This window comes from Piliocolobus tephrosceles, chromosome 18 (genome assembly GCF_002776525.5).
Source record: "Piliocolobus tephrosceles isolate RC106 chromosome 18, ASM277652v3, whole genome shotgun sequence".
NCBI classification, from domain to species: domain Eukaryota; kingdom Metazoa; phylum Chordata; class Mammalia; order Primates; family Cercopithecidae; genus Piliocolobus; species Piliocolobus tephrosceles.
The window spans coordinates 50886196-50914062 of NC_045451.1; the positions used below are offsets into that span (position 1 = coordinate 50886196).

General features: G+C 36.3%; 1 protein-coding gene across 1 annotated transcript in view; it reads right to left on the reverse strand.

Moving 5' to 3' along the window:
• The window catches only part of DSG4 (desmoglein 4), a 37211-nt gene extending 11798 nt beyond the window's left edge, over positions 1-25413 (reverse strand). Inside the window, exons 1-10 of the mRNA XM_023207493.2 lie at positions 25237-25413; positions 17084-17119; positions 15430-15561; positions 13385-13540; positions 12889-13033; positions 11091-11257; positions 10720-10854; positions 9618-9803; positions 2402-2673; positions 911-1050 (exon numbers count right to left, since the gene is read on the reverse strand). Of these exons, the coding sequence (XP_023063261.2) occupies positions 911-1050; positions 2402-2673; positions 9618-9803; positions 10720-10854; positions 11091-11257; positions 12889-13033; positions 13385-13540; positions 15430-15561; positions 17084-17119; positions 25237-25284 (1417 nt within the window). The 5' untranslated portion in view covers positions 25285-25413. The remainder of the gene's footprint in view (positions 1-910; positions 1051-2401; positions 2674-9617; positions 9804-10719; positions 10855-11090; positions 11258-12888; positions 13034-13384; positions 13541-15429; positions 15562-17083; positions 17120-25236) is intronic.
• Positions 25414-27867: the final 2454 nt, after the last annotated feature.

A 27867-nucleotide genomic window follows, 5' to 3' on the forward strand; every position in this document is an offset into this window, starting at 1 on the left:
ATAGTTGGTTTGGTTTTATCACGGTTTGTTTTTGAATTTTATGCTGCTTCTTTATCTTTATTTTTGTTTTTATACTAGAAAGGTCAGCTATAAACTCAATGCAAACCTACAGTATCTGTCTTACTTTAGGCATGTATCTTGGACACCTATCTTTCCCCTTCTTTAGTGATTCCTGACCTTTCTCTCTTGTTTTGTTCTACAGCAGCTGGTCACCTAGACACTGCTTCATAGAATCATTAACTATTGATAAATAAACAAATCCTGTTGCTACTCACCAAGAGGACTGCTTAATAGATTTTTCCACGTGAGAAATGGCTCACTCACAAGTTAAGTCAGTGCATCTGCATTTACGACTTTTAATATGGATCTTATATTTGGAATAACCTGTGCTTTCTTGATCCATAGCCTCTTACTATGGAAATATGTCTAATCAAGCAACACTCACACAAGCTTCTCACTGTAGTTCAGTTTTAATGGCTCTAAAATAATTGTATTCACTGTAGTTCAGTGTTAATGGCTCTAAAATAATTATATTCACAAGGTGATCCCCATATGAACTTTGGAGAGCATGTAGCCCTTACTTTAAGTAAACATTCCCAACATACTCTACAAGTGAGATTAGCCGTACTCAAGAGACAAAGTTATAAACAGAGGATAAATTATATTTTAACGTTTATGCTTTAAGCCACATGCAACTCATTTTTGCAAGTAGATGAAATAAACTATGGCTTAAGTGTAAATTATGATTTTAATTGACTTCAATTCTTGATTTAAGGTGCTTAGGACTTTCTATATGTCTTATATACACCATTAAAAATGTTTGAGTAACTCAAATATCAGCATTAGAGTAACATAATACTTAATATAATAGTATTAGTTTTCTTAAAATACTGAAAATAAATTTTCTTACCATCTATAGCCAGGATCTCTGCTGTGTATATCCCATTGATAATATATTTTGACTTCGTATCAAATTCTCTAGAAAACTGTATCTCACCAGTTCTTGAATCAATTTTTAACCAGCTGCCTGCATCATGCCCTATGATATATCTGTTTGTAAATAAAAAATTCATTATTATGCTTTTATGAAAGTTAGTACTATTAAATCACATAAGAGCTACAATGTGGAAAACTTAAATATTGTGTTTTTATGTTTTATAGTGATGATTGCCTTGGTTTATAAAAAGTGTATATATATCAATAAAAATTCAATAATATATACATTAATATACAGATCGGCAAGTTTTAAAATTTCATCATTCTTACTTTTCTGGCTCCTAGTATAACTGTTAATAAAATGTATGAGTTTATTTCAGCTCTGTTTATTAAATAATAGCAATATAAAACATCTTTTGTTCATTTTCAGAAACAAATATTGCTTATTTATTTTCACATGTGGTATACTTAGGATTTTTTTGTGGCTTTTCCGCCATGTTGATTTCAGAGCACCTCACTGATGGCCTGTTGCGGGGTTGTGGTATCCTCCGTTCAGTGTGTCTATCTGGATCTTGTTACAGATGATAGATTTAAAGTGCTTGACCTCACTGGAAGAAGATCTGGTCTCTACCAGGCACAATTTCAAGTCTTCTGTTCCTTTATCTGAACTGCTTTTACCTCCACCCATCCTGGCAGACCTCACAGGTTTTTTTGAGTCTGTCAATCTGTTAACTGATTTAATAACTAAAACTGTGAACATCAAAGTAACTTATAAGTCAGTAGACTTTGTTTACTTCAAGAATATTGGGAAGAAGGAAAGGAGATAGAGAAGGGCAGGATATAGAGAAGACCTGTGTACTTCACTGTGGTTATTTCCAGAATATTTTACATTTTACACCATTCTAATTCACATATAATTCACATATCTACGTATCTCATGCCCCAATACTACCTTTTAATTTCTCTTCTGACTCTCCTTATGCCTATCAAATTTCTAAAACACTGTTTTTAGCTTCTATGATTGTGTTTTTTCTCTTAGATTAAGCAGAGAATTGAAATTAGTCTCAAAGTCATAGGTAACACAGGTTTAAGAAAACAAGCGGTGACTCAACTTTTATGGTGTCTTATTGTCTACAGTATGGCTTAATCGGCCCAGGTCCAGGGTAGTACAAACTGGCCACAAAAGATCAAAAAGACTCACGAAGTAATTTAGGAGGCTCTTTGATCTTACAATTGCTCACTGGACATGATTACTTTTATAACTAGTTGGAGCCCTTACATTATTGAAGCCTCTAAAACACTGTTAAGATTCTAAGATTTCAAATGCTCTAATAGTCTTTTAAATCAAAGGAATAATAAAAGCAAAAAAACCTTCCAAAACTATTACAACCAACATATACTAGCACATGCTACATGAATTAACACTGGATAGAACCATAGAACATGAAGAAAATATTTGCAGTACCTGACATTTGTTGCAGGGTTTCCTGTGTCCAAATCTATGGCTGTATATGTGCCAAGCACATAATTCAATAAAGAACTTCCTTTTACTCCTTCCCGCACACTAAAAGCCATAGTACTTGGATGAAATGCAGGTCCTTCTCTCACATTAACAACCTGAATTCTCACAGGGGTTGGGTGCATTCGGAATTGAGAAGCAACAGAGTAGTGAAAATCAGCTTGGTTTTTAACTCCGATACTAAGCTGAATATTAGGTGCTTGTTCATAATCCAGCATCTGAAATGAAAGAAAATAAAACACTCTGAAACAGCAAAGAACTCTCTTTTGATAAAGTAAGAACCCATGGTAAAGCAAACCACACACTAGGAATAAAGTCCAGGAGATATGTTGTTTAGATTTTGAAATGAAAAAGAATTTACTTATTACTGCATTAGGTATCTGAGATATGTTATTCTGTTTATCTTTCAGCATAGTCCACTATGTAGATCATTTAAGCCTGTGATTTTAAATTGGAATAAAATTTTGGAGTTTTGGACTTTTTATACAAAAATGCTGAAGTACAAAACGATATTTTCCAAATGAGGTGTTTATGAAAAATTCTTTAGAATAAAAGAAAAAAATGTTTACACTATTGAATGAATAAATAAATAGTACCCAGATTTCCTTTCTAGAACTCACATCTGAGAATCTTTTGAAAGTATAATCAGCAGAATAAAGCACTAATATATATGATGTCACTGAACACGTAATTTTTTTTAATGATGTAAATAACTTATAAAGAATTTATGATGATTATAGTCGCTGGGTCTGGTGGACAGGAAGACGCCTTTATGGGGCATATTCAAATAAGTAAATGCCATGCCCAGAGAAAAGTCACCTTTGAAATGGGTATTCTGGATAAAAAATAGAATCTTTTGATGCAGAATGATTGATGTGGTGACATGCAAAGTCACAAGTGAAAAAGTAGTTGCAAAGAAAGAATTGCTGAGCAATGTCTGCTTAGAAGTGTTTTGAAAGCTAAGGTAAGCATCACTTGCAATGCATTTCCAACAGCAGAAGTCAAGATATCAGCAAGGCTTGCCATCAGCAGAACTCTGAGGTAAATCTCTGCTTCTCAGTGAAACTCCCTGACATCATGAATATTTCCTCAGGTTTTAGAGTTACATCTTTTCAGAAGACCTGATAAGAAAAACATTCACAGAAATTTACTTAGGTTCTTCTTGGGAGATGGCTCAGCATGCCACACTTGAATTTCAGCCCAAACCCTTCAGGTCTGGGATATTGATTCCTATTGCACATCTATTTACAGGTCCCCATAATACCTAGTCCACTGGTCCACATAATAGACCACTCCACATGATATTTAGCACAGAACTGAATATAAATTATGTACTCAAAAATCAATTTTCAACCAGAAGAGATCTTTCTTCTGCAACCTTTTTCTATTTAATAGAATTCCATGCTATCTTAAAATAAATGAAAAATCGAGAACCTCTTTTTTTTCCCTTTTCTTTTTTATTTTTTTGAGACAGGGTCTCATTCTGTGGCTCAGGCTGGAGTGCAGTGGTACAATTTCAGCCCACTGCAACCTCTACCTCCCAAGTTCAAGCAATTCTCCTGCCTCAACCTCCCAAGTAGCTGGGACTATAGGCATGCACCACCACACCAGGCTAATTTTTTGCAATTTTAGTAGAGATGAGGGTTTTGCCTGTTTGCCAGGCTGGTCTTGAACTCTTGACCTCAGGTGATCCACCTGCCTTGGCCTCTCAAAGTGCTGGGATTACAGGCAGTGTGCCCGGCCTGATAACCTCTATTCTGATAGAGAAATCTCTTGTGGTTTTGTTATGTATACACACAAATGCACTTTTATTTGTAAGAATATTAATAGTTCTCTCCCCATTGAATAGAGTGTGATGAAAATATACCAATATGTGTCTAAAGTTGTATCAATTAAAGATCTTCACATAATCTAGGAGCAGGAAATTGGTCTGGGGTGAATCTTTCCTCTAGGAGGGAAAGCCAAATAGAGGAAAGGCATAAAATTGTTTATTCATTCTTTGCAAGTGGGGCCCTTTAGTCAGGATTTTCTGATTGTGTTCAGAGGTCAGGGATTGTAAAGAGCAATGGAAACAATGGTTTACCTTGGAGTCTCTTCATAAAGTAAAGGAAGAGGCTGGGGAAACTCAGTCTCTGAAGTTTAAGGAACAAAGGAAGAATAACCGCTTAACAAGGTACACAGGCGTGTGTTAGAGTGGGTGGGGGCTTGAGCTGCAGTGACCTAGAGTGAGGCTCTGAAAGGCCTCAGGATGAAGATAACACATCCAGAAATGTATCTGGCTTCTGGCAGGATTTGGCTTCTGTAAATTGTAGTACAGAAGCTAAGCTTAGATTCTCACATCCATTTTTTTTTGTTCTAATTTAATATGACACGGCTAATTCTAGTGGGGACACTGATTCATTTTAAAATTAAGTATGAAAGAGGGAGAAAAAAGTCTCCATCCAAAAGAGGATGTGATAGCAGTTTTTCAACAGCGGGGGACTGGGGAAATGGTCAAATATCTGCCTGAGCATGTGTTCTGTTTCCAGGAAGGCTCATTTTCTGGTACAAATGTGTCGGGAAGAGAGAAGCAGGGCACACACAGCTGGGAAGGAGTTTATAGCGGTACACAGACTTGGAGGGAAAATCTCAGGGTGCTAGTTTTTTCTTAAAATTGATTTTACTGGCCCCTGATTACACAGTGAGACATGAAGTTGGCAGTTAAATATGACTTTGGGACCAGAGAGTTCTGATTGGATCTTGTCTCTGCCATTTACCACCTGGGTAAACTGAGACTAGCAATTTGTCCTCATCAGTTTTGTTTCACTTTCTCTAAAAATGGAATTACTGGCTGGGTGCGGTGGCTCACGCCCGTAATCCCGGTACTTTGGGAGGCTAAGGTGGGCGAATCACTTGAGGTCAGGAGTTTGAGACCAGCCTGGTCAACAATGGTGAAATCCCGTCTCTACTAAAAATGCAAACATGAGCTGGGTGTGGTGGCACATGCCTGTAATCCCAGCTACTTGGGAGGCTGAGGCATGAAAATTGCTTGAACCTGGGAGGAGGTGGTTGCAATGATCACACCGCTGCACTCCAGCCTGGGTGACAGAGTGAGAATCCATCTCAAAAAAAAAAAAAAAAAAAAAAAAAAGCAATGACCCTATTTTCTTCCAAGAGTTGTGAGGATTAAATGAGATAAAATATGTGAACCCTATGGATACACCTTATAACAGAATAGTTGGTGTTTAGTAATTACTTAATAAATGTTAGAGTTATTATAAAAATAGAGAATCAATTTTTTTTTGTTAGAATTCCAATTGGGTAGCATTTTGCTTTGCTTTTTTCTCAGTGTTGGAGTCAATGTGTATGTGTATATATATATATACACACACACACACATATTTATATTGCTGGTGTTTTCATATACACTTATCAATAAATGCCAAGGAGAGGCTCTTATTGACAAAGAGACTTTCATTTTTCTGAGATCTTTCTCTTGTTAAACTGTAAATTCCTTGAGAACAGGGACCATATCTTATTCGCCTTCATGTCTTTAACACATAGCAATTCTCAATACATCTTTTTTTTTTCCTCTGCCTCCCCGGTCAGGGTTCAAGTGATTTTCATGCCTCAGACCTCTTGAGTAACTGGGATTACAGGTGACCGCCCCATACCCATCTTTCAGTAGAGACTTGGTTTCACCCTGTTGTCCAGGCTGGTCTCGAACTCCTGGCCTCAAGTGACCCTCCTGCCTTGGCCTCCCAAAGTGTTGGGATTAGAGGCAAGAACCACCTTAAATCCTTTGAATAGAATCTTTGTAATTTCCTCAGACTAAGAGAAGGGTTATATAAAGCTTAGTCAAAAATCCATTAATGAAGGGCCAGTTTCCACAAGTTAAGGGGTATCCTGAGTGAAAATGGAGAAGGTATAAGAGGACATTAGTAACTTCATCCCAAATGTATCTGTAATGAGAGGCTGACCTCTGGCTGTTGAAAATGTCAAACATGGAAAAATTACTCTTATGTTCTCTAAAATAGTTATTTTGGCTAGGTAGTAACACACACATAAAATTTCATTTTAAATAGTCTTTCTCTATTACTTTCGTATTTTTAAGCAAATTTTTTCTTACTCTTTTTAAGAGACTTGGAAAGTTATTCAGAAAACAATAGATAGGGCTTTGTATACACAACATCCAAATTACATTGACAAATTTTTCATGAAATTAATATTTCAATTTTTTTTAGCAATTAAATATATCTTTTAAAAATGTTGTTATCATAGAAGGCACATTACATAAGTCAGATAGTACATTGCCTGCATTGTTAATTTTTTCATATTTATAATTTTATGCAGAAGTTATAAATGATGCAGTCAAGTCCAGGGACTTCTGTTTGGGTGATATCTATACCATTAGTTTCCGGTAAATATTATCATCAATACTATTCTCAAATTTTGTGAGTCTCTACTATCTTTTGGACACTGGACCAGGTGCTGGGGATAGAAAGATATTTAGATCAAGTTCTTTATGCACAAAATTCTTCTATTATTTTAGTAGGTTGGGAGACAGACCAAAAGTGAAGAACAGTTACATAATATGAGATAATATACAAAGTCAGTCACTAAGATGGTAAGAACATAGGTAAGAATTGCATGTTATGTCTAGCTCTTGATTTTTAACCAGGATGCAAGGTTTAACAAATTCTGATCCCTGGAAGAAAAACTTGACTAAATATTCAGAATTCGATATGGTGGGAGGTGACCTCCTGTCCCTCTATTCCTCTTCATGTTGTATTTGGCAATGACTCCTATATCCATTCCTTTTTTTTTTTTTTTTTTCAATTTTTACTGCCATTGCCTTAGATCAGATGCTTAGTACCTCAGGACTTAATTAATACAATAATAATTTTGATAACTTTGGTCTTTTCAGAGTTGAACTCATGTTGTTATTTATTTATTTATTTAGAGGCAGAGTTTCACTCTTGTTGCCCAGCCTGGAGTGCAATGGTACAGTCTCAGCTCACTGCAACCTCCGCCTCCTGGGTTCAAGCGATTCTCCTGCCTCAGCCTCCCAAGTAGCTGGGATTACAGGCATGTGTCACCACACCTGGCTAATTTTGTATTTTTAGTGGAGACGGGGTTTCTCCATGTTGTTCAGGCTGGTCTCGAACTCCCGACCTCAGATGATCCACCTGCCTTGGCCTCCCAAAGTGCTGGGATTACAGACATGAGCCACCTTGCCTGGCGGATGTTATTGCTATTTTAGAAAATATCCCAAATCTTTCCTTGGTCTATAAGTAGGAATTGAAAAACTTTTTTGGTCAAGGGCCAGATAGTAAATGTCCTAGGTTTTAAGGGTCATACCATATATAGTTTCTATCTGAAGTATTCATATCAGCCACTTGAGTGTGGAAACAGCCATAGAAAATATGTAAATGAATATATGTGACTGTGTTCCAATAAAACTCTTTATGAAACAGGGGATAGGTTAAATTTGACCTCCGGATCATGGTTTGCTGACCTCTGTCCCAAAGCAATGTTTTCCAAATAGAAAGGCCATGATATGCTCTTTGAATCCTTGTGTTCACTTAAGAAATTATAAAATTTGTGTATTCATTTGGATGACAATCTTATATATAAATATTTTTCATAATTTTGGTGGCCAGCTCATAAGTTAATATACCATATAATTTCAGTGTGTATGGTTGTTCTTTCATGGTAAAGTAGTAATACTAAAATTACTCAGATACTTGAGAAAGAAAAGAGAAAGCCCCAATGAATAAACGATATGTTTGCGTCCAGAAGGCTAAATGGTTTCCTAATACGCTATCTGAAAAAACCTCACAGTAACTTGATGATGTGGTTTGGGTGTCTGTCACTCACAAATCTCATCTTTAAATGTGATTCCCAAAGTTGGAGGTGGGACCTGGTGAGAGGTGATTAGGCAGATCCCTCACGAATGATTTAGCACCATACCCTTGGTGATAAATGAGTTTTTCCGAGATCTGATTGTTTACAAGAGCCTAGGACCTTCCCTTTCTCTCTTTTGGTGCTGTCCTTGTCATGTGATACACTGGCTCCCCCTTTGCCTTCCACAATGATTGTAAGATTCCTGAGGCCCTCACCAGAAGGACATGTCGGCACTTTGCTTCCTGTACAGCCTGCAAAATGGCGATTCAACTGAACTTCTTTTCTTTATAAATTACCTAGTCTCAGCTATTACTTTATAGTAACACAAAAACAGCCTATGTGCTTGAACAGAGAAAAATAGTAACAGAACTGAATAATCACACTGTAAATTCCACAATCACACTGTGTAGCAAACTAAACATATGTGTGTACGTATATGTCTTAATACATATTTTCCTGGCTATAAGTGTTATGCTGTTAAGCAGCAATTTCCTTTGATAAAAAATAACAATTTCCCTCATTACATTAACATTAATCCGAATCTTACTGGTTTGTGGTTTCATTCATTTCTAATTATAAATTTTTCAGTTTTATCATTGTCTATGAATTAAAAGCAAGTAATTAAAGAAAAATTAATCTATAGAAAAAAAATCAAACCTGGTATTTCAAGGTTCTCAGGGGATCGATTCCAGCTTCATTTCTCTGATCTGACTTCTCATTACCTCCCTACTACAGCCCCACGGGGTTGCTCACCATGCCCTGAACATGCTTCATGTTTTCTCACTCTGTGTGTTTATTTTATTACCCACATTAGCAATCTTAGCTATAATATCTTGCTTAAGCCTTATTTCCTGCATGAAATCTTTCCAGACAAATCCAGCTCAGAAGGATCTCACCATTTCTTATCTCATTCATTATTTCATATTTCATTCCCTTGGCAATTAATTATGTTTTATGTCACGACATGTGTACTATTATTACACTGTGAACTCCCATACATTGTCTAATTTGGGGGTGCTTACCTTATCTTCATAACTAGATACTGGACACTGTCAGAACAAAACTGCCTTCCTATTTTTCTTGGTAATAAATTTTGTGTTGCTAGCCAGGAGACTCAGACTGACACAGTAGTTACTTAGGACCCTTGATATAAGCAATATTCAAAGTTACGAAGTACTGTTTCTGAAGGCAGATTCTATTCTGTCTCTAAGGTCATTTAAAACTTCTTTGGAAGAAAATGTTGCGGAAGAAAATATTGCAGATCCTTATACTGTACCTTGACAACTTTCAAAATGCCTTCATTGGTTTGTGGGTCTGTTTGAATATCGAACCAATTCCCATCATTTCCAGAGAGAATTAAATATTGCGCCAACCAATTATCGGTGCCTTCTTCATCAAGATCAATTGCTTGTAATCGTATCAGCTCTGGACTTAAACAATTCTCTTCAATACTGGCTGAGTACTAAAACGCGGGGATCAATTTTGTAGTCAATGAATTTTCAAAAGAAGAAACGTACTTAAGAACACAAAATTATTATTTAAAATACTAACAACAAACTATGTCAATGATTTTTGCACCATTATTAAATGCCCATAGTCCAATCAGGAAAATAAGAATAAAATGATTACAAGATAATAACAGTGACATTCATGTGCTGTATGTAAAATCAAGGTCAAATTAGCACTTTGTCTCTTTTTCTTTTCTTTCTTTAATTTTTTGCTTATTGTTAATTTTCTTCATTCTTTTAGACAGGGGATCAGATTTTTTTTCTGTAAAGGGCTGAATGGTAAATATATTAGATATTGTGGGCCAGAGAATTGGTGTTGTAACTCCTCATCTCTCCTGTTGCAGCACAAAGGCCCCACAGACAACATATAAAGGCAAGAGGACAGCTATGCTCTCTAATAACATGTTTTTTGTTTTGTTTTGTTTTGTTTTTAAACTGAAACAGACAGCAAGTCAGATTTGGCCCTGCTAGTTTGGATTTTATACTTCTTCATTCATCTCTAAGATGAAAATGGAAGTTGAGAATGTTTGGGGCTCTAGTAGAATTCATTCAGCAAATCATGAGGCACGTACAAAAACATTAATGTTGCTATGTCATTCCCAGAATTAGATCAACAGATTTCTGTGTTTCTGTGAATAGAGTATATAGAGTAGACAGTTCGTTGCTTTCACAGAGAAGGCTTGTTTGGAGTAGTGAGTCAAAGACAAATATACGGTTTGAAGGTATATTACTATACATAAGAAATTCCAAAGTTTCCACAACAAAGTTGAGTATGTCCATACATAGGACAGAACCAGGCTCATGAGCCAGCATGAAAGCAAATTGATTATTGACACTTGTGGTAAAAGGATGATAAGAATACAAACTTACTGAGGTTTTCTCTAAGGTGGGGAAATTATCGTTGACATCTAAAACCTTGATTCTACAGTCACACTCAGAAGACAGTCCATCTGCAGCTCCATCTCGATCTGAGCCTCTCACAACTAGGTTGTACATACTGTGTTGCTTAATCAAGATGAAAAAGAATGTAAGACTTAGGTTTGTCTTGAATAGAATCCAATGCATTCAATGCCATTATTTCTCTACTCCTTTATTTATATAATTGAGCTTTTAATTTTTATTAAAAATGGATTATTTTCCTTCCCTCCTTTATATTGGAGTAAGGGTACACATAGATCATTTTATCTTTGTCTTTTCAAAATTGGATTTTTTATTTCTTATTCATTCACAGAAGGCTTTACCTCCCTGTCCAAGAAACTGGACATGGTGCAGACTTCTCCAGTGTACCTATTCAGAATGAACATGGGTGCACCTGACGGCTCCTGAGAGACGATCTTGTAGGCAATTTTAGAATTCAGATGATTTTCTTCATCCGCATCTGTGGCACATAACTTTACGACCAATGCATCTAGAAATAGAAATGGAGGTGGAGAATGGTTGGGACTCTTAGAATAAATTCAGCAAATCATAAGGCATAAGAAGACAGAGTGGTTGATCTTCTCCTGAATTCTCTCTGTTTGAGTTGTCCGTGGGAATATAGTACCATAACTTTCAGCTCTACCAGTGATTACAAAAATGATTGTGGTTTACTTTATAAAACCCTTTACTGTTTTAAAAGTACTTGCACTCCTTAAATGATTACATGCTAAATTAGTAGCAAAACATAGTTCTCTTTAAAGCACGAAGAAGAAGTTCAATAGATTCTTTATCAGAAAGCTGAATAAACAGATTTTTATCTGTTTTATTTTTTGCCATGGTCTTGTGAAATCATTTTCAAAAGCTTAATTAAGATTATAGTTTAATTAAATTCAACATTGTAATTATTTATTGAACACCTATATTCTTAATTGCCACTTATCCAGAAAGCAGATAATTACTCTTGGTTGCACTGGAAGATAGCATTTTACCAAACAGTCACAAATATATAATTATTGAAAAGAAGACTTGTCCATAGCAATACAAGAAGTTCCTAACTACTCATAGGTAGAAAGAATAGGTATCCTAGGCAAATCCCCAGGGACATCAATCTACAGGACAGATTTTTCAGAATTGTCAGGTCCTTGATGTTCTTTGCTTCCTAGGCAGGGGGACTTGGTTGTGGGTTTCACCTTCTCGTCCTTCACCAATGTTGTCTTGAGGTGTGTTCATGAGTAATCAAAGATGGACTTTGGACTTTCACTCTTCTAGGCAAAATCTCTTTGCCTCTCTATGGGAGGACCATCCTAGTTTAAAAAAATATTTTGTGTTTACCTTTATCTGCCTTTTCTCCTGAAATTTATTTTTCCTATTATTTCCCCCGAAATTTGTTTAGAGGTATATGGGCAGACATAGATTTGAAAGGGAAAGGGACATTAGAGGATTGGGGAACAAACTGATATTCATGTGCAGGACATAAAATCAAGGTCAGAAGGCAAAGGGAGAGGAGAGGCAGGAAAGTAGCCATATAAGAAAAGCATAAGAATAGGAAGGAGAGAAGTTCAGGAGAACTAATATAAAGGAAAGACAGAGGGTATTAGAACTGGAAATGGAATTAAGTGGAATGGAAAAAAATGAAAGAAAATGAGAGAATAGAATGTAGTTTGCTATGTAGTCTGTGAAGATCAATGATTACCCTTAGTGAATGATCTGGTGGGTACAATTGCACGTACTTGCACCATCACGCTCTACCTGGTGTGGGTCAGCCAAACATTTTGAGTAACAGACCAGAACGGAGCCTTCTTAAACATTCCTGGTTTATTCCTCAGTTTGCTCACTTGGATTTAGTTGTTCATGTGCCCAGTAACAATCTCTAGGGAAGGTGCTAAGCACCTGCTAAATTCCTGTAGGGACCTTCCGCAAGTAAGAAGATATTTTATTTTGTAATTTTAGACATAGATTTCCTTTTCTAGCTCAGTTATAAGTTAAAATATGTGGGGTTTATTCAAAATACAAGTGTAACTTTTTCTGTCCTTTACATTTCCTGTATGTCAGTCTTCTAAAGCTTTTGACCAAGAGAAGTAGATACGCTGTGACACAGAGAAGGAATGTCATTCTACTTACTGGCATCACTATTTTCTTCAATACTGGCTGTGTATACACTTTGTGAAAAGACTGGAGCGTTATCATTTATGTCCATAACTTTGACTCTAAGCTCAAGAGGCCTTTCTAAGTCTTCACCCCGTGAATTCAGAGCCCGGCAATAGATCTGTGGAAAGTTGGAAAAAAGCTGTCTTTTTCCACCAAAGGAATTTTAGTAACATGCTTGAAAATATATCAGAAAATAGGCAAAGAAACATTTTTTTCCAGCGAATTCAGACTGTAGTACAGTCAAATACTTTAAATATGATCAAGAGACTTGACTACATGTACATGCAACACACCAGAGAATCCTGAACTAGAAACTTTTATTTTCACACTCTTTCCATTCCTTCAAGTCTTCTATTTGGGTTCAGTCTACCATGATTTATCAAAAGTAATCCATTATCTTAAGGCAATATTTTTTGAAAAAGGGAAGAAAACTAATATGAACAAATCAAAACATACGGCTGTGACTTACCAAGAAAAGTGGAGTTATCTCTCTGTCTACCACTGAAGTGATGTTAATTTCCCCAGTGCGAGGATTAATGGTGAATACCCCATATGGTGGTCGATCAATCCCTACTCCAGAAATTCGGTATGTAATCTTCTGGTTCGATTCGCAGTCTGATCGAATCTATGAGAAAAATAGCTAGGTTTGTGATTCAATTTATAGTAGATAATACTTAAGAGTGTAGTGGAATGAGAAGGGAATGGTTTTCTTTCTTTCTTTCTTTTTTTTTTTTTTTTTTTTTTTGAGACGGAGTCTCGCTCTGCCGCCCAGGCTGGAGTGCAGTGGCCCGATCTCAGCTCACTGCAAGCTCCGCCTCCCGGGTTTACGCCATTCTCCTGCCTCAGCCTCCCAAGCAACTGGGACTACAGGCGCCCGCCACGTCGCCTGGCTAGTTTTTTGTATTTTTTAGTAGAGATGGGGTTTCACCGTGTTAGCCAGGATGGTCTCGATCTCCTGACCTCGTGATCCGCCCGTCTCGGCCTCCCAAAGTGCTGGGATTACAGGCTTGAGCCACCGCGCCCGGCCAGGAATGGGTTTCTTAACCAAATGGGCTTTGGATTGAAACCTGGCACCATGAATTAGTCCTGTGTGACCTTGGAAAATTTATTTAACTTTGCTCAGATCAGCTTACAATGGGGATAATATCACCTATCACACAGATTTGTTGCGGGAATTATGTGAGGTAATGTGTACAACATACACACTTGATGCTAGGTTTGTTATTAATAACACATTGTTCAATTCTCTGATTTTTTAGCATACACAGAAACAGCTTCACAAAAGAAATTACAATCTTTACTATTTTTTTTAAAAAAACTTGTGTCATATTAATAAGTACCCTACCTAAGCTGGAGTCTGAGATTTAGTCAAAATGGTCTATAAATTGAGAATATCAGAGAACTATAATGGTTAGAGATATTGGTAATAATTTTATAAATGTAAACATACTGCACCACTTTTCTGCCAAATAGATTTTATGGCAAATATTCTGCCACATAGATTTTGCTTTAGTAGCTTTTTTATCTATTGCTGGTAAATTTAAACTGGAACAGTTTTGAAATCTCACCTATATACTAAAGATAAGAGCATTCAGTAAAATAGTAAGATTTGTTACCCGCACATTCACAGTCAAATAAAGACTGCTGGAAATAGAACTTGGGTTATCTCAACTCTAATCAAAGGCCCTTTTTGCATAGAAGAAAACTTAAGAACCTCCCAAAATGCAAAGATAAAGAAAAGAATATGCAATATAAGTGGAATAACATAAAGCTACCACTATGAGTTGAATGAAAATAATAATTTAAAAGCATCCCTCCAATTTGAAAACATCTGAGAGAGAATAAATCTGTTTTCTTGAGCTAAGGTTGTATCTGTATCATCATTGCTGATGCTTACTGCGTTTTAATGTAAAGCTGGAAGGAGGGAATTCTGCAGATGAGTTTACTGTTCAAGATCCAGATGCCCAGAAAGAGTGAATGAAGCTATTAATGTGGATCCCATCCCTCGTGGATCAATGTATTACACATTCTTTAACTCTCCTTCCTTTCAGTAGGCATTATTTGTGAAAGTCTTTTAAGACTCTCTTATTTTCTGGGTGTGGAGATCTGGTGGGAACTTTTGATACTATCCTTACTTTCTCGGAGTGAATTCATCAAGTGCAGTAAACTTAGCTTGACTTTCTGGAGGGCCAGTCTTCAGACTGTCATTAAGTGAATACACTTCCTATGACATTGACAAGCAATAATGAGCAGAACACAAATGGATGAACAAAGCCCAGTTGTGCTGGAGATCCAGTTCTTTCTTCTAGAATCACTTGCATTGACTGCCTGCCCCACATCAGCCTCCCTGCACATGATATTCAAATCGTGCAGGGAGGCTCAGCTACTGGAGCAAATGACCACATTCTGTCTTCTAAAATAACTGTGGAGCAGTGAAGGCTGCAAATCTTGGAAATATTTGAAAGCTTCCCTGCTCTGCAAAAGCATCTGTCATCAGCTTGCTTCGTCACTTACTTTGGCAATGGGGTTCCTCTTCGAGTTGTCCTCTCCTTCTCGACAGGCTGCGGCAAACTTGATCCACTCCCGCTTTTGTCGTCTGACTGTTTGCCATTTTGTAGTGCCATTTTCAATGTCAAATTCCTTCACCTTAAGCAAAAATGGTTCGGGCGTCTTACAGTGTTAGAACAATTTTACTTAGAAAGGACATTTATTTAATATTGTAAGGTGCATTTGGAAGAAACAGTGATATTGAATTTGAAGAACAGAGAACGTTTTCACGAATTCACAACTCTGGATACATACAGCTTGGTTACCCCTGGCTGCCACTCCTTTTGGAATCATCTTGGTTCCAGTTATCTGATTCTAGTGAAACAAATTTGATTAGCTACTTGAGGAGCTCATGGTGTGCTATACTGTATAAGTTGGGCAGTTTTCCTTTTATCAATCTATCTTCACCATATAGGAGCCTTGCCTACCTCACGCTTCATTGAGCTTTCACCAGAATTTATAGTCTGCAGAGTTTGAAGATTATCATTGCTCCATGTATGCACATCCCATATAACATAAAAGTTGTGCTGGTGAGTTGTGCTTACCTAAAAGAGAGAAGAGACTTTTTCTCTTCTGTTGATAAGGACACCACTGTGGCTAAGCACCCAAATATATTTTTGGGGAATTAGAAACATATTATTAATATTGGAGGAATCGATGATTCCTCCAATAATCCCATGGACACCTATAAGGCTTTGCAATGTTGTCATTTGTATCTGTGCTTGCTATATGGTTTTTCTTTTGTAGCCTTAAGTTGCTACTGTTGATGTATAGTTAAGAATTTCATACTCTTAATGAGATTAGAAATGTCACTACATGTGCAAGCATATGTGTATATATGCATAAACTATATATATGTGTGTGTTTATTTTTGTAAGTCCTAATGTACCCCCTGAAACACAGGTGATTATAAGTTTATTCAGGCTAAGCTTCATTTAATTACCACTTTTTGGGAAGGAGGTGTTTCACTGAATGAAGCGTATATTACAACCAGGGTATTTACATTATTTCCCCATTTTGATACAACTTACTGAAATGTACCACCTATTCCCTATTTCACCAAAAAGATGAGAAAAGTAATTTTATTTTTTTCCAATGACTTGAGAGGATCATAAGGAAAATTTAACTACTGTAATAAAATAAAGCTCTGCCAGAGATAGAGAACAGCAGCTCTATGTCCTGAGTTCCACTGTAAATGGCACCAGATTGTATGTTTTCCATTCAGCTGTGATTATACAATTTGAATGTTTGTCCTTTTTCTCATTGGTGAACCAGTAATTATCTTTCTGTCTAATGTGTCTAAACAGTCTCTTCCCACTCTAAAGTGTCACTTTGCTTCTTTTGCTTTGCTAGTGGTTGGAAAACATAAATAAGTTAACTACTCATATAGTTTGATAAACAGGAGTTACTAAGACAACACGCTGTTGCAAACACATGCCGTAAGAGCATAGAGATTTGGGAGCCTGGGCTTTGCCATTGCTATTTCAGTTCACCAGAGATTCTTTCTCTTAACTTTTATCTGGATAATTACAATTTCAAATATTCTGATTTTTATATATAACACATTACAAAATTCAGTGTTTTAATTTTAAATTGAGAAAATAATTTTATTGTACATTACCTCAACAATAAATTCACAGTTTACTTCCATCACCACCTGTTTTAATAGAAGATACCACATTAGCATAAATCTGCATAATTTAGAGGAAGCCATGTCATAAAAACATGGACAATTTCTTTCATTAATTCATTTATAAATATACATTTTGTTGATAATATGAAATAAATATGGCTAACACAAATGAATAATAGACTTTTTGCCCTCCAAAGTATTTACATTTTAGAGAAGACAAACACATAAGTCTATACAGCAGGTTAGGATACCTCAGTGGGCTTGATGGAGGATAGAGAAAGCAACTCAAGTTATCCAAGTGAATTTCAAGAAGACTTCCTAGGAGAGTAGGGATTTGAAAGGACTCTGCAGAATGAAGCTAGTTTGATAAGAGGAATTGATGAGGAAGAGCATTTCAGCCAGAGTGAAACAAGAACACAGTTGTAAAGGCTCTAGGTCAGCGGATGTTCCAGAAATGGTCAATAATATTTTTGCTAGAAGGTGAGGGAACGTATGAGGAGCTGTGGGAGATGCAAGAATCTACATGCTATTGCCCTCTGATGCTCAGTGCCATCCATTAGAAAAACAGATGAATAAGTTCTTTGTCAGTTGGAATTTATTTTACTCCTATTGCTCCTTGAACTCTTATATCACCTTTCTATTGATGAATTATTCCTTCCATAGGTTCATCTACTGGAATATATTTTCAAGCTTCAAACATATTTTAATGTATTTTAAGGTTTTTATTGAGCAGTCTAGCATACTTGTCTGTAATGAAAATACAGGTATGAATAGAAATTTTATTTTATTGAAATTTCTGTCATTGTGAAACTCTAAGTGTAAAGAAACATTTTTTCTCTGAATTGGATTAGTTTTACAAATATACTTAGCTCACAGTTGAGCAAACAAAATGCAAATATCGAAATTTCAATGCAATATAATTAAATATGAAAAGTAAAACTTTATTGGAAGTGCATTGCAAACACGGGGATGAAGTTTTAGAAAAATTAGTTCATAAATAAATATTACTTATTATTAGAATTAAACAAGCTTCAGAACCAATTCTATTTTGTCTGGTTTTGTCTTTCAGTTGTAAAAACTGGGGAAACTTGTTCATATTAACAGATGACACTGGAATTTTTTTTCTGGTAGCAGAGTCATTAAATTCTTAAAACTTATTCTGAATTACATGACCTAAATCTATCAGGCAATTTATCATCAAAATGATTTTTTAATGATGTATAATTTGACAACTCCTTTAGGTCCTCTTTTAATTTTGTTGAAGACAAATAATTGAAAATCATGACTTGCAAAAGGATTTGTTAAGTGCTTTGAAATTAACTCTCTTTCTCAATACTGACGTCAATATTTTCCATTATTCCTTAGTGTTCCAGATAATTTCACAATCTACTGGAGCGCAACAGAATAATGTTTGCCATGGCTGAGAGGTGTGATTTTTTAAGGGGGATCTGGGAGAGAAGGACTAGCTTGATACCTCAACTTCAGGTGCACGCTGAGGTAGATTGAATTGAAGAAAGACTAGAAGTTGAGGATCTGGAAAATGCTAGAATAAAACTAGAGTTTTAAAACTAGAGTTTTAAAGGAATATGCATTCAGCAAAATACGTGTCCCAATTTGAAGACTATTATAGTAACAATTAAGCTGATATCACATGTATATTTCGAAGTTCAATGATTTATAGTTCATAGTGGATATGTAGCCTTAAATTATAATTTGGCCTAATAAAAAACAATGTGTTTTATCAAAAATTTCTTGAGACATGTGGGCACGAGAACTCAGTAGTGTGGTTTTGGACAAATCCCCTGGGTTCTCCCTGTTTCAGACTCTGATCCAGATAGAATGACCAAGGTGGAAGTGACAGGCACAGCAAATGCTCAGTACATTTGTAAAGAGGAAGGAAGAATGAAGGAAGAGTTTTCTTCTGTGATTTCAAGGGCACGTTCATAGTGCCCTGTGACATCTAAAAGTACTAGTCTATCATTTTTAAGGATTTGAAAGTAGCCACATCAAGCAGACTTGTCTGTAGTTTAAAGGGATGAGGAGTTTTGAGTTCATTTTACCTTGGTCTTATCCTTTCTACAGAGCCCAGCTCAACTGAAGTAACTCTGAGAATTTTTGAGTGTAAGCCCCTTTTCATCCTTTGGCTGTCCCTGAATTTTTTATTTTTAATTATTTTCAGGGCAGGGAAGTGGAACACTAGAACCCAGGGTTCTCATCTAGCAGAACCTGTGCTGTGCTTCCATAGTACATTTGTGGTATTTCTGCTCCCTGCTCAGCTGGTTCTAAGGATGAGGGTAACAGAAGCCACACTCTCCAAATCCTGTCACTTTATGTACAGGTCTCCCAGAAGGAACTTGCCAGGTATTACTCCCAGGGCCTATGAAATCATAAGCCCTATCAGGAACCCTCACTTTCTAGGAAACACCTGTTAATAAGTGTTTTGGAAGAAGCATGGAATGACATCAGCCTCCTAAATTGCATAGCATAGTATAACTGTATGAACCTCAGTTAAACTGTGAAAAGTAGTCGTGGACTCCTAGGTAATTGTGGAAATTCCTTGCCTACAAAAGTCTTTTTAAAATTTTTTCTTTTTTAAGACCAATCAAGTGCAATAGTGAGACAGAGGGGAAAGAATAGAACAAGGAGCTTGACCTGCAAGTGACTGTGAACAATCAGTTGAGACAACTCACTACCTTTGGACCATCCCGAAAGTCATGTTTTCAGAGGAATATGTGGTTTAGGCATCATCCGCTGATGTGGCTTGACCTGAGGCCCTGAGTAAAAGACGTGTCAGAATGGAAATGGCTGAGCCAGTCATCACAATGGTAAAGTACTAGAAAAGGGAGTTGGAGGCACGTGCTGTTGAGGGAGCAAACATAACCCAGAGAGATGTGTGGTATCCTAAGTGTGTTACAGTCTCTCTGGGCCTGGTTGATGACAGTTTCCTGTTTCCCTTTATTTTTGGATGTCCTTTCGATAGGTTGCATTAATGGCAAAAACTTGAACAGGACTTTTACTGGAAACATAGAAATGCTTAAGAAACTAAAATTTGGCCAGGTGCAGTGGCTCATGCCTGTAATCCCAGCACTTTGGGAGGCTGAGGCGGGCAGATCATGAGGTCAGGAGTTTGAGATCAGCCTGGCTAACATAGTGAAACCCCATCTTTACTAAACACACACACACACACACACACAAAATTAGCTGGGCATGGTGGTGGGTGCCTGTAATCCCAAGCTACCAGGGAGACTGAGGCAGGATAACTGCTTAAACCCGGGAGGCGGAGGTTGCAGTGAGCCAAGACCGTGCCATTGGACTCCAGCCTAGGTGACAGTGCAAGACTCCATCTCACAAAAAAAAAAGAAACTAAAATTTATGTCTGTGCTAATTTCTGAGAAAGAAATGAAGAGTAAGACACAGGCCTAGAAAGAGTGACATGTTAAAACAGGAGGCAAGCAGGAAAATAAAAAAAGATATTGGGATGAATTAGGCAATGTAAAGAAAGAATGTATAGTGTTGGGCATTGGCCCAAAAGGGGAATGGAGTCAATGCTGGCAGAGTGGAAAGAGTTTTGGATTCACATCCTGACTGTCCCAGTTGTGAGCTGTCTGACTAATTTATCCCATGAACATTTTTTTTTTTTTAATTTGTAAGATTTACCTTTCAAGACTTTTGTAATCTCTTCAAATGGTTTTGTTAACTGTGAAATGTTTTGTTAATGTCAGGTGTTAGAATGGAAATGTAGTGGTTGGCAGCTTCAGAGAACCAACACCTCGTCTCAATTTGAAACAGTCAAGCTCTTTTTAAAGCTCACTAACCATATTAAAGTTGCTCATCAACATGTGGGTGGGAAATATATGATGAAGTGACTTGGTAAGAAAGATAAGTTAGAAACTAAATCCATTCATTCATTGAAACATTTTCATTGACAAAGCATGTGACAGACACTGTTCTCTGTGTGCAAGACAAGTTTTGACCTGTAATAATGTATATATTCCAGAGAAGAATAATAGGATATACCATTCTGTATTGTCATCTAACTTTTAGAAAATTGCAGAAATTTTTATGGGTCTTGTTTTCTCTTTTAATACTTACTTCTAGAGAGAATACGATGATTTTCCATAAGATATGTAGACTCTAAGTCATATAATATATGCTTCTTGCAATATTGGAATAGATATTATTCTCTTACATTCTGAGTGTATTTAAAGTGGTAGCTACAGAATAAGGCTATTGAAGTAAGTAGTCAGTTTTGAAGTCATCCGCATATGTAGGACCAACTTATTAATAAGCAGTTCTTGCCTGAATAATGTTTATAATAACAATTGAGTAAAGCAGTTACCATCCTACTAGGTCTACGGTACAGTTGCCAAGTTCAAGCCTAATTATACCACTTTTGTTTATAATTGAAGGTGTATCAATAATGGCGTTTTAGTTTGTAAGCCATGTAATTTTCTGTGTAGAAAAGAAGGGCAAACATTTCTCATGCAAGTTATGTCTAAAGATTTCCCTCCAGGCACTGTTGTCACACACCCTGTAGTCAGAGCTGCTTTCCACAAGTGAAGAATTCCAACTGTGCTCCCACTTGGGGAAGGGAAGGAAACATTACTGCAGCTTAAACAACGGTGTCATTGCTCTATAAGGAACACCTTCCTGGATACTTAAGAACTAGAAAAGAGTCATCGGACTGTGCACTCAGGATCCAGAAGCTCTCCCCCACACAAAGAAAGTATCTTTCAAAAAGGAAAAGGGTTGTGGAATCCCAAGGGCCATGAAATCTTTTTAGGGCAGAATTTCTATCTTGCAAGTCAATAAGTAGATATTCTTGAGAAAACGATACTAAGTTATAGGTCATGGTAATACCAGATATCTCTTGGGATATAAAACTTTTTATATAAGGTTCTCACCATGGACTCTGCAGAAATTTGAAGGCAAAAAATATAAACTTATCCACTGATTTAAAATACATTTAGTAATTTCTTAGCCACTTATATCAACAAAACAATAATTGAGGTGAGGGTTACTTTGATGTAACCTTTGGGGTGATGAGTACATTCTTTCTGTAATAAGCAGTACTGAAACCGATCATTTAAAGCAATCTAGGGTATTCTGTTTAGTACAAATATCAAACCAAATCAGATAAGGTGTTTTTCTCTCCATCATATTTCTAGAAATTTGCCTGACAGGTAAATAAAAACAAATTTCTGTTCCATGTTTTAGAATAACATATTTGAGTGCATGAGAGAACTAAATTGATTAGTGGCAAAGTTAGTTTTAAATATGTTTTCAGATTTTAATGCCTGCTCTCAACTTGCAATGAGATAATAGCTATATTTAGCCACCTACCTTCTTTACTTCCAAGAATCAGACTATTTAATGGAAGTGTTTACATCTCATGTGTAGCATGAATGGTCACCACACATAGAGAAAAATTCTTATCTGATAAATTATTGTCTTTTATGACTTTATCAACTTTATATAATATAGGCCTCTTCTAATAACTGTCCTGCTTTAAGTGATTCCTTCCTTATAAAATTTATACAATCCGTAGCATTACCTAAATCCTCAGATTCTCCAGCCAAATTTATGAAAACTATTTATGAGCCAGAAATGAACTTCTACTATGTAAGCATTCAGTGGAGATAATTTTAGAATTGCAGACTTTCTACAGTAGAAGCAACCTAATAACATCATGTCTAACCATATATTCTCACATGAGATCAATGGAAACCCTGAGAAAGTGGGTGCTTTTGCCAAAGTCACACAGCCACTTGGAAGAGGAGCTGTGATTCAAACCTGGGACCTCTGAGTCTCGATTCACTGTTGATTGTCCCTCACCACCCCTATCTGTTTTATAGGAGAAGAACACGATAAGCATCCTTAGGAAGAAAATGCTAAATGACTCGTGATAAAATCAATGGCCTATTGTAATCTAGAGTTTTGAGTACCTTTTACTGGTTAGCCAGTCAGAACTTTGTTTAAAGTACTCTTTGCGGTTGAGATGTAGCTGACACAAAGTACCTGGGAGTCTCTGAGAGGCTGCCACACCCTCATTAGTGTAAGCTGCAACGATGCCCCAGAAAGTCTTTGATTTAGTTAATGAAGAAGGGGCAGAGTTCAAGTTCAGGAAATTAAAGACAAGTAGGCATGCCTACTTTCTTATAATATCTATAACATCATATTGATTCTCCTTAAACAATTCTTGTATTTGTTTCAATTTTGAAACATGCTAGAAGTCTCTACCTCCCAATTCCAGACATTATTGATTGATATGGTAAGGGATCTATTATACATGCATAAAGAAAAAAATACATAAAGAACTTTTTCACAATTACCATGAAATGTCAAACACAAAGACTTCAATATCAATGAGGAGTAGGAGGAATTAAGTATTAAAAACGCTAGTGTTACCAAGGAAAATAAATAAATACTACCAAAAAAGATCCTGAGTCTGAAATACAATACTCTTTCAAGATCAAGGAGAATAATTAACTCTTCAATTAAATAATATTATCATAAAACATGCCTGTGCAGAAGGCAATGGGAGGCAAGATTTAGTGCTCAGAAGTGGCCTCTAAAATCTTGACACATACAGTTTTCCTTACAGAAAACCAAAAGTTTATCTGAGTCAAAGCATGAAAAACTCAGTAGAAGTGTAACAAGAGGTATATACTAATAACTTACTATTTCTATTGAAGACCAAGTTTGATTCTTGCCTCTTCTTTTAGTAACATTTATTTTATGCAGTAAATAAATAATGATCATTGTAACAGAATATTGCCCTTCTAGCTTGTGTTTTTAAGTTTAAAAATATTTTTCAAAAATTGTCTTGTTTAATAATCTGTCTCCTAAACTCAGAGGATGCAATATTCTACCACTGTTCTCATGTTCCATTTTGAGCTTGGGGTTGTGTGTCCTTTGGCAGTGTTTGGCTCCTGTGCTGCTCTTGAAGTTTAGATATGTGAATTCCAGAAGAGTAGCTCTCACTGTGCCTACTGGAGAATGATGTGCTCCCATCTCTCCCAGCCCTAGCTATTCTCTGTTTCTCACAACTGATGTTCAGAGGAGTCTGGTATAATTGCCACTTGCCTAAGAATAGGATGGGAATCATTTTCTAAGTGTAGGTTGTAGCACTAATGTGGATACTGCTGGGAGATTGAAGTGTGGCCAACTATAATGCGCTCATCTTAATTTACTTTGAAAAATTTGTACAATTCCTAATAATCCTGTCCTCTTATCTTCCCACTTATTTTTCTCAGCTATTTGGACTGAATTGTTCTATCATTTAATCATCAGTAGACTTAAGTCTAGTCTAGTATAACTGATTCTTTAAACAAAACTTTTCTAATTGAATTGGCCATAGTTTGGTGATTGGCCAACTGGAACTCTGTTCTTCTTTGGAGTTGGAATTCTCTCTTTCTAGGATAGGATACTTGCTATGTATGCTGCCTCTCTGGAAATCATGTCACACCTTGAGCACCCACAGATTAGAGGAAAGTAATATAATATCCAAAATGCCATGTTTACTGTAAAGAAATAAGTCATTTAAATATTTCTTTGCTGGTCTGTAGGAATGTATTAATAATTTGAGAAAAGGTTCGTCTTGATGGCTGGGCTTCATATTTCTTTAGCAATATCTGACTGGAAAAAATTTTCATGACTTAAATATTCATCATTAGTTGCAATGTAATTTCAACATGGCTATCATTCCTCCACTTTGAAAGAAACTCATAGGGAGATAACTGTTGAAAAGAAATGGGCTCAATTAACTTCCCTTCAAATTTAGAACCCATTTGCACTGGGAGTTTTCACAGCAATCTATCTGATTTATTTATATGACCATAGAATATGAATTTTATTTCCAATTAAAAATTTTAAAATAGTCCTAGCACTTAAAGTGAAGTAGATTATGTCTCTGAGGGCATATAAATTTAATTCAGCCAGATTCTCATCCTGCTTCTCCATGGCAGTTTGTTCCTCAAGGCACAGAGAGTTGTTTGAAATTAACAGAGGCTGGACTTCTAGAACTCTGTTTGTAGGAAGGGGATTAAAAATGGAATAAATCCCATGTAGAAAGCCCGTCCGCTGACAGAGACAAGACCTTGAGGCTGCATTTCCTTCCCACCTCTTTAAATTCTACTTACCACTAGAACGATCAAAAGGCAAAAGTTTCTGAAGAAGAGCCAATCCATTCCTTTGGGTTTCTCTTGTGTACAAATCCTGTGAGATTCAATTTGAGCCCTTGTCTTCTTGGTTCCGAATTCTGCTCTACAGCAAAATACGCTTCGAGACACCCTTTTAGGAGGGCATGGGTGATAACTCTGGTGCTCTGGGCAGAGAGATGAAGATACTGTATAATGACTCTGTTTCCCCACCCCAAACTCTCAGGCTGGTCTGGAAGACTGGCATTGTTTGGGCTCTGGGTAAGATTTTAGACACACCTTGATTCTTATTGCAATGAAACCCTTTGTTGGACACCAAAGAAAAACCTTATAGAGCTAGGACAAGATTTACAGGGAAGATAGCCAATGAATAATAAATTACTCACAACATAAAAAATAATTAAAATGCTAGGGCCTATCATCATGCTGAATAAAATTAGAAGGCTGCTTCTTACTGCCAACATTGTAAAAGCAAAATTACATATACTGACAACACATACACACACATGTCCACTACAGAACCCACTTCAAGGAATGATACTTTTAGCAGAGGCCATTGTTGAAAGTCATCAGGCCTCAAGTATGGTATAGGAAGAAAGATAGAATAATGAAGCTCGTCTCAATTCAGTTGATTCTTGCTTCTCTCTTTAAAATGTCTTGTAGTTGAACTGCACTCTCAATTTTAAAGATGTTCTTAAATAACAAAGTTAAGATGAAGGAACTCTTATTTAACTAGTACCAGTATGTTTGTTTCCATACTTTGGCATTTTCTTTCTTGCTTATTCAGTCAAACCTTATTCAGTCAAAAAATATGATATTTACAAAATCATTTTAAAGTAACTACAATATAGCATTCTCACTTCTCATGGTATTACCGCTGATAAAAAGTACATAGTGTGGGTGAAGAACACATTTTACACCATCACAAACATTTATCAAGGAGAAACTGAAGTTGGAAACATGAGAATTTAATGAAAAAAAGCCCAGAGTGGGATCTGGATATTTTTGAATATTGTTTCCGTTTTTTCATGTCTCCCTTTTCCTTTGTTGGTATGGGTTTGAAACAGGTTATAGAGTATCCTGACACAAAAATTGCAGGCTGGCAGCAACATCAATAAACTTAAAAGAAAATGCAGTTAACTGTTCTCTGATTTATAGATAATACATGTTGGTTGGAGAATTTCAAAGGGAGACTGCTTCCTGTCTTCACTATCCCATCACTGTAATTCAGAAACAAGGTTGACCCTCGTAATAGAGTGTATTCTAAGTATTGCTTACTTTTTTGAGAAAAGTAGTTTTAGCATTTTTGGAAGACAGATAAAGGAATTTATTTTTGCATTATTTCATGTCATGTTGAATTAGATGATTTAATTTGCTTAAGAGAATTAATGAAACAACACTAGGTCCTTATGTGACATTGCTTTTCACAAGGGAAAAACAACATTCTTCTCTATTGTTGTGTTTGAAGGAAATATTTCACAAAGGTTTCTACTTTTTGTTTACATTATAAATGATTTCTTCAGAAATATAAGATTTTCTATCTAGTTGAATGCTGTTTATAGGATGGATTTTAAAGAAAAGAAACAGGAAACAATAGAAATAGGTACTAGATCATTTATGTGGGTATCTCTAGCTTTCTCCATTTGAAACTCCTGATTTCAGTGGTATCCAGAATTTGAATACAGATTATAATCATGAGCATATTTAAAAGATTCTTCAATAACTAAGGAGTGACTACCTGAAGCCCCGTCATTTCATTTCTTTTTACTCCTTGGAGATACGTGGGAATGATCTTTTGTTTCAAATTTTTTTTGGAGACAGAGTCTTGCTCTGTTTTCCAGGCTGGAGTGCAGTAGTGTTCTGATCACAGCTCCCGGCAACCCCTGCCTCCTGAGTTCAAGCGATCCTCCCACCTCACCCTCTCAAGTACTTGGGTTTACACATGCATATCACCACACTTGGCTAATTTTTAAAATATTTTGTAGAGACAAGGTCTTGCTATATTGTCCAGGCTGGTCTCAAACTCTTGGGCTTAAGTGATCCTCCTGCCTTGGCCTCCCAAAGTGCTGAGATTACAGGTGTGAGCTACTGTTTCCCACAGGGAATGATTTTACAGTGGAATTCTCAAAGACAAAACTTGGCTATGGTTCTCAGCTTGTGTAGATAAAGAGTAGCTACTTCTGTTTCTCTTGAAGAGTATCAGTCATTATAGAAACAGAGCACAAAACATTAATGCTTAAAGATAATCACAGAGATCATATAATCCAATCTCTCCTATCCTCCCTCTCTCCTACCCATGTGATAGTGATAGTCCAGAGAGGCTGTATGGTTTATTAGGGCCAAAGACAGGCAAGAATTCCATCTCCTCTTTCAAAGTCAGTTTGTATAAATACCAAGTCACTTTTCATTATTAGCTATGTATGTAAAGGCAAAGTAGTTGATGGTTTAACACTATTAGCTTTAAAAGACTTTCCCATACTTTAGAGTTTACTGAACTGTTGGTTCTATGAGCAGAATATTTTTTAGTAAGTTTTTTATAGTATTTATTTTTGATGTCAAACCAGTGACATTTCATTTGCTCAGATGAAACCATACATTGACTTTCAGGGATGC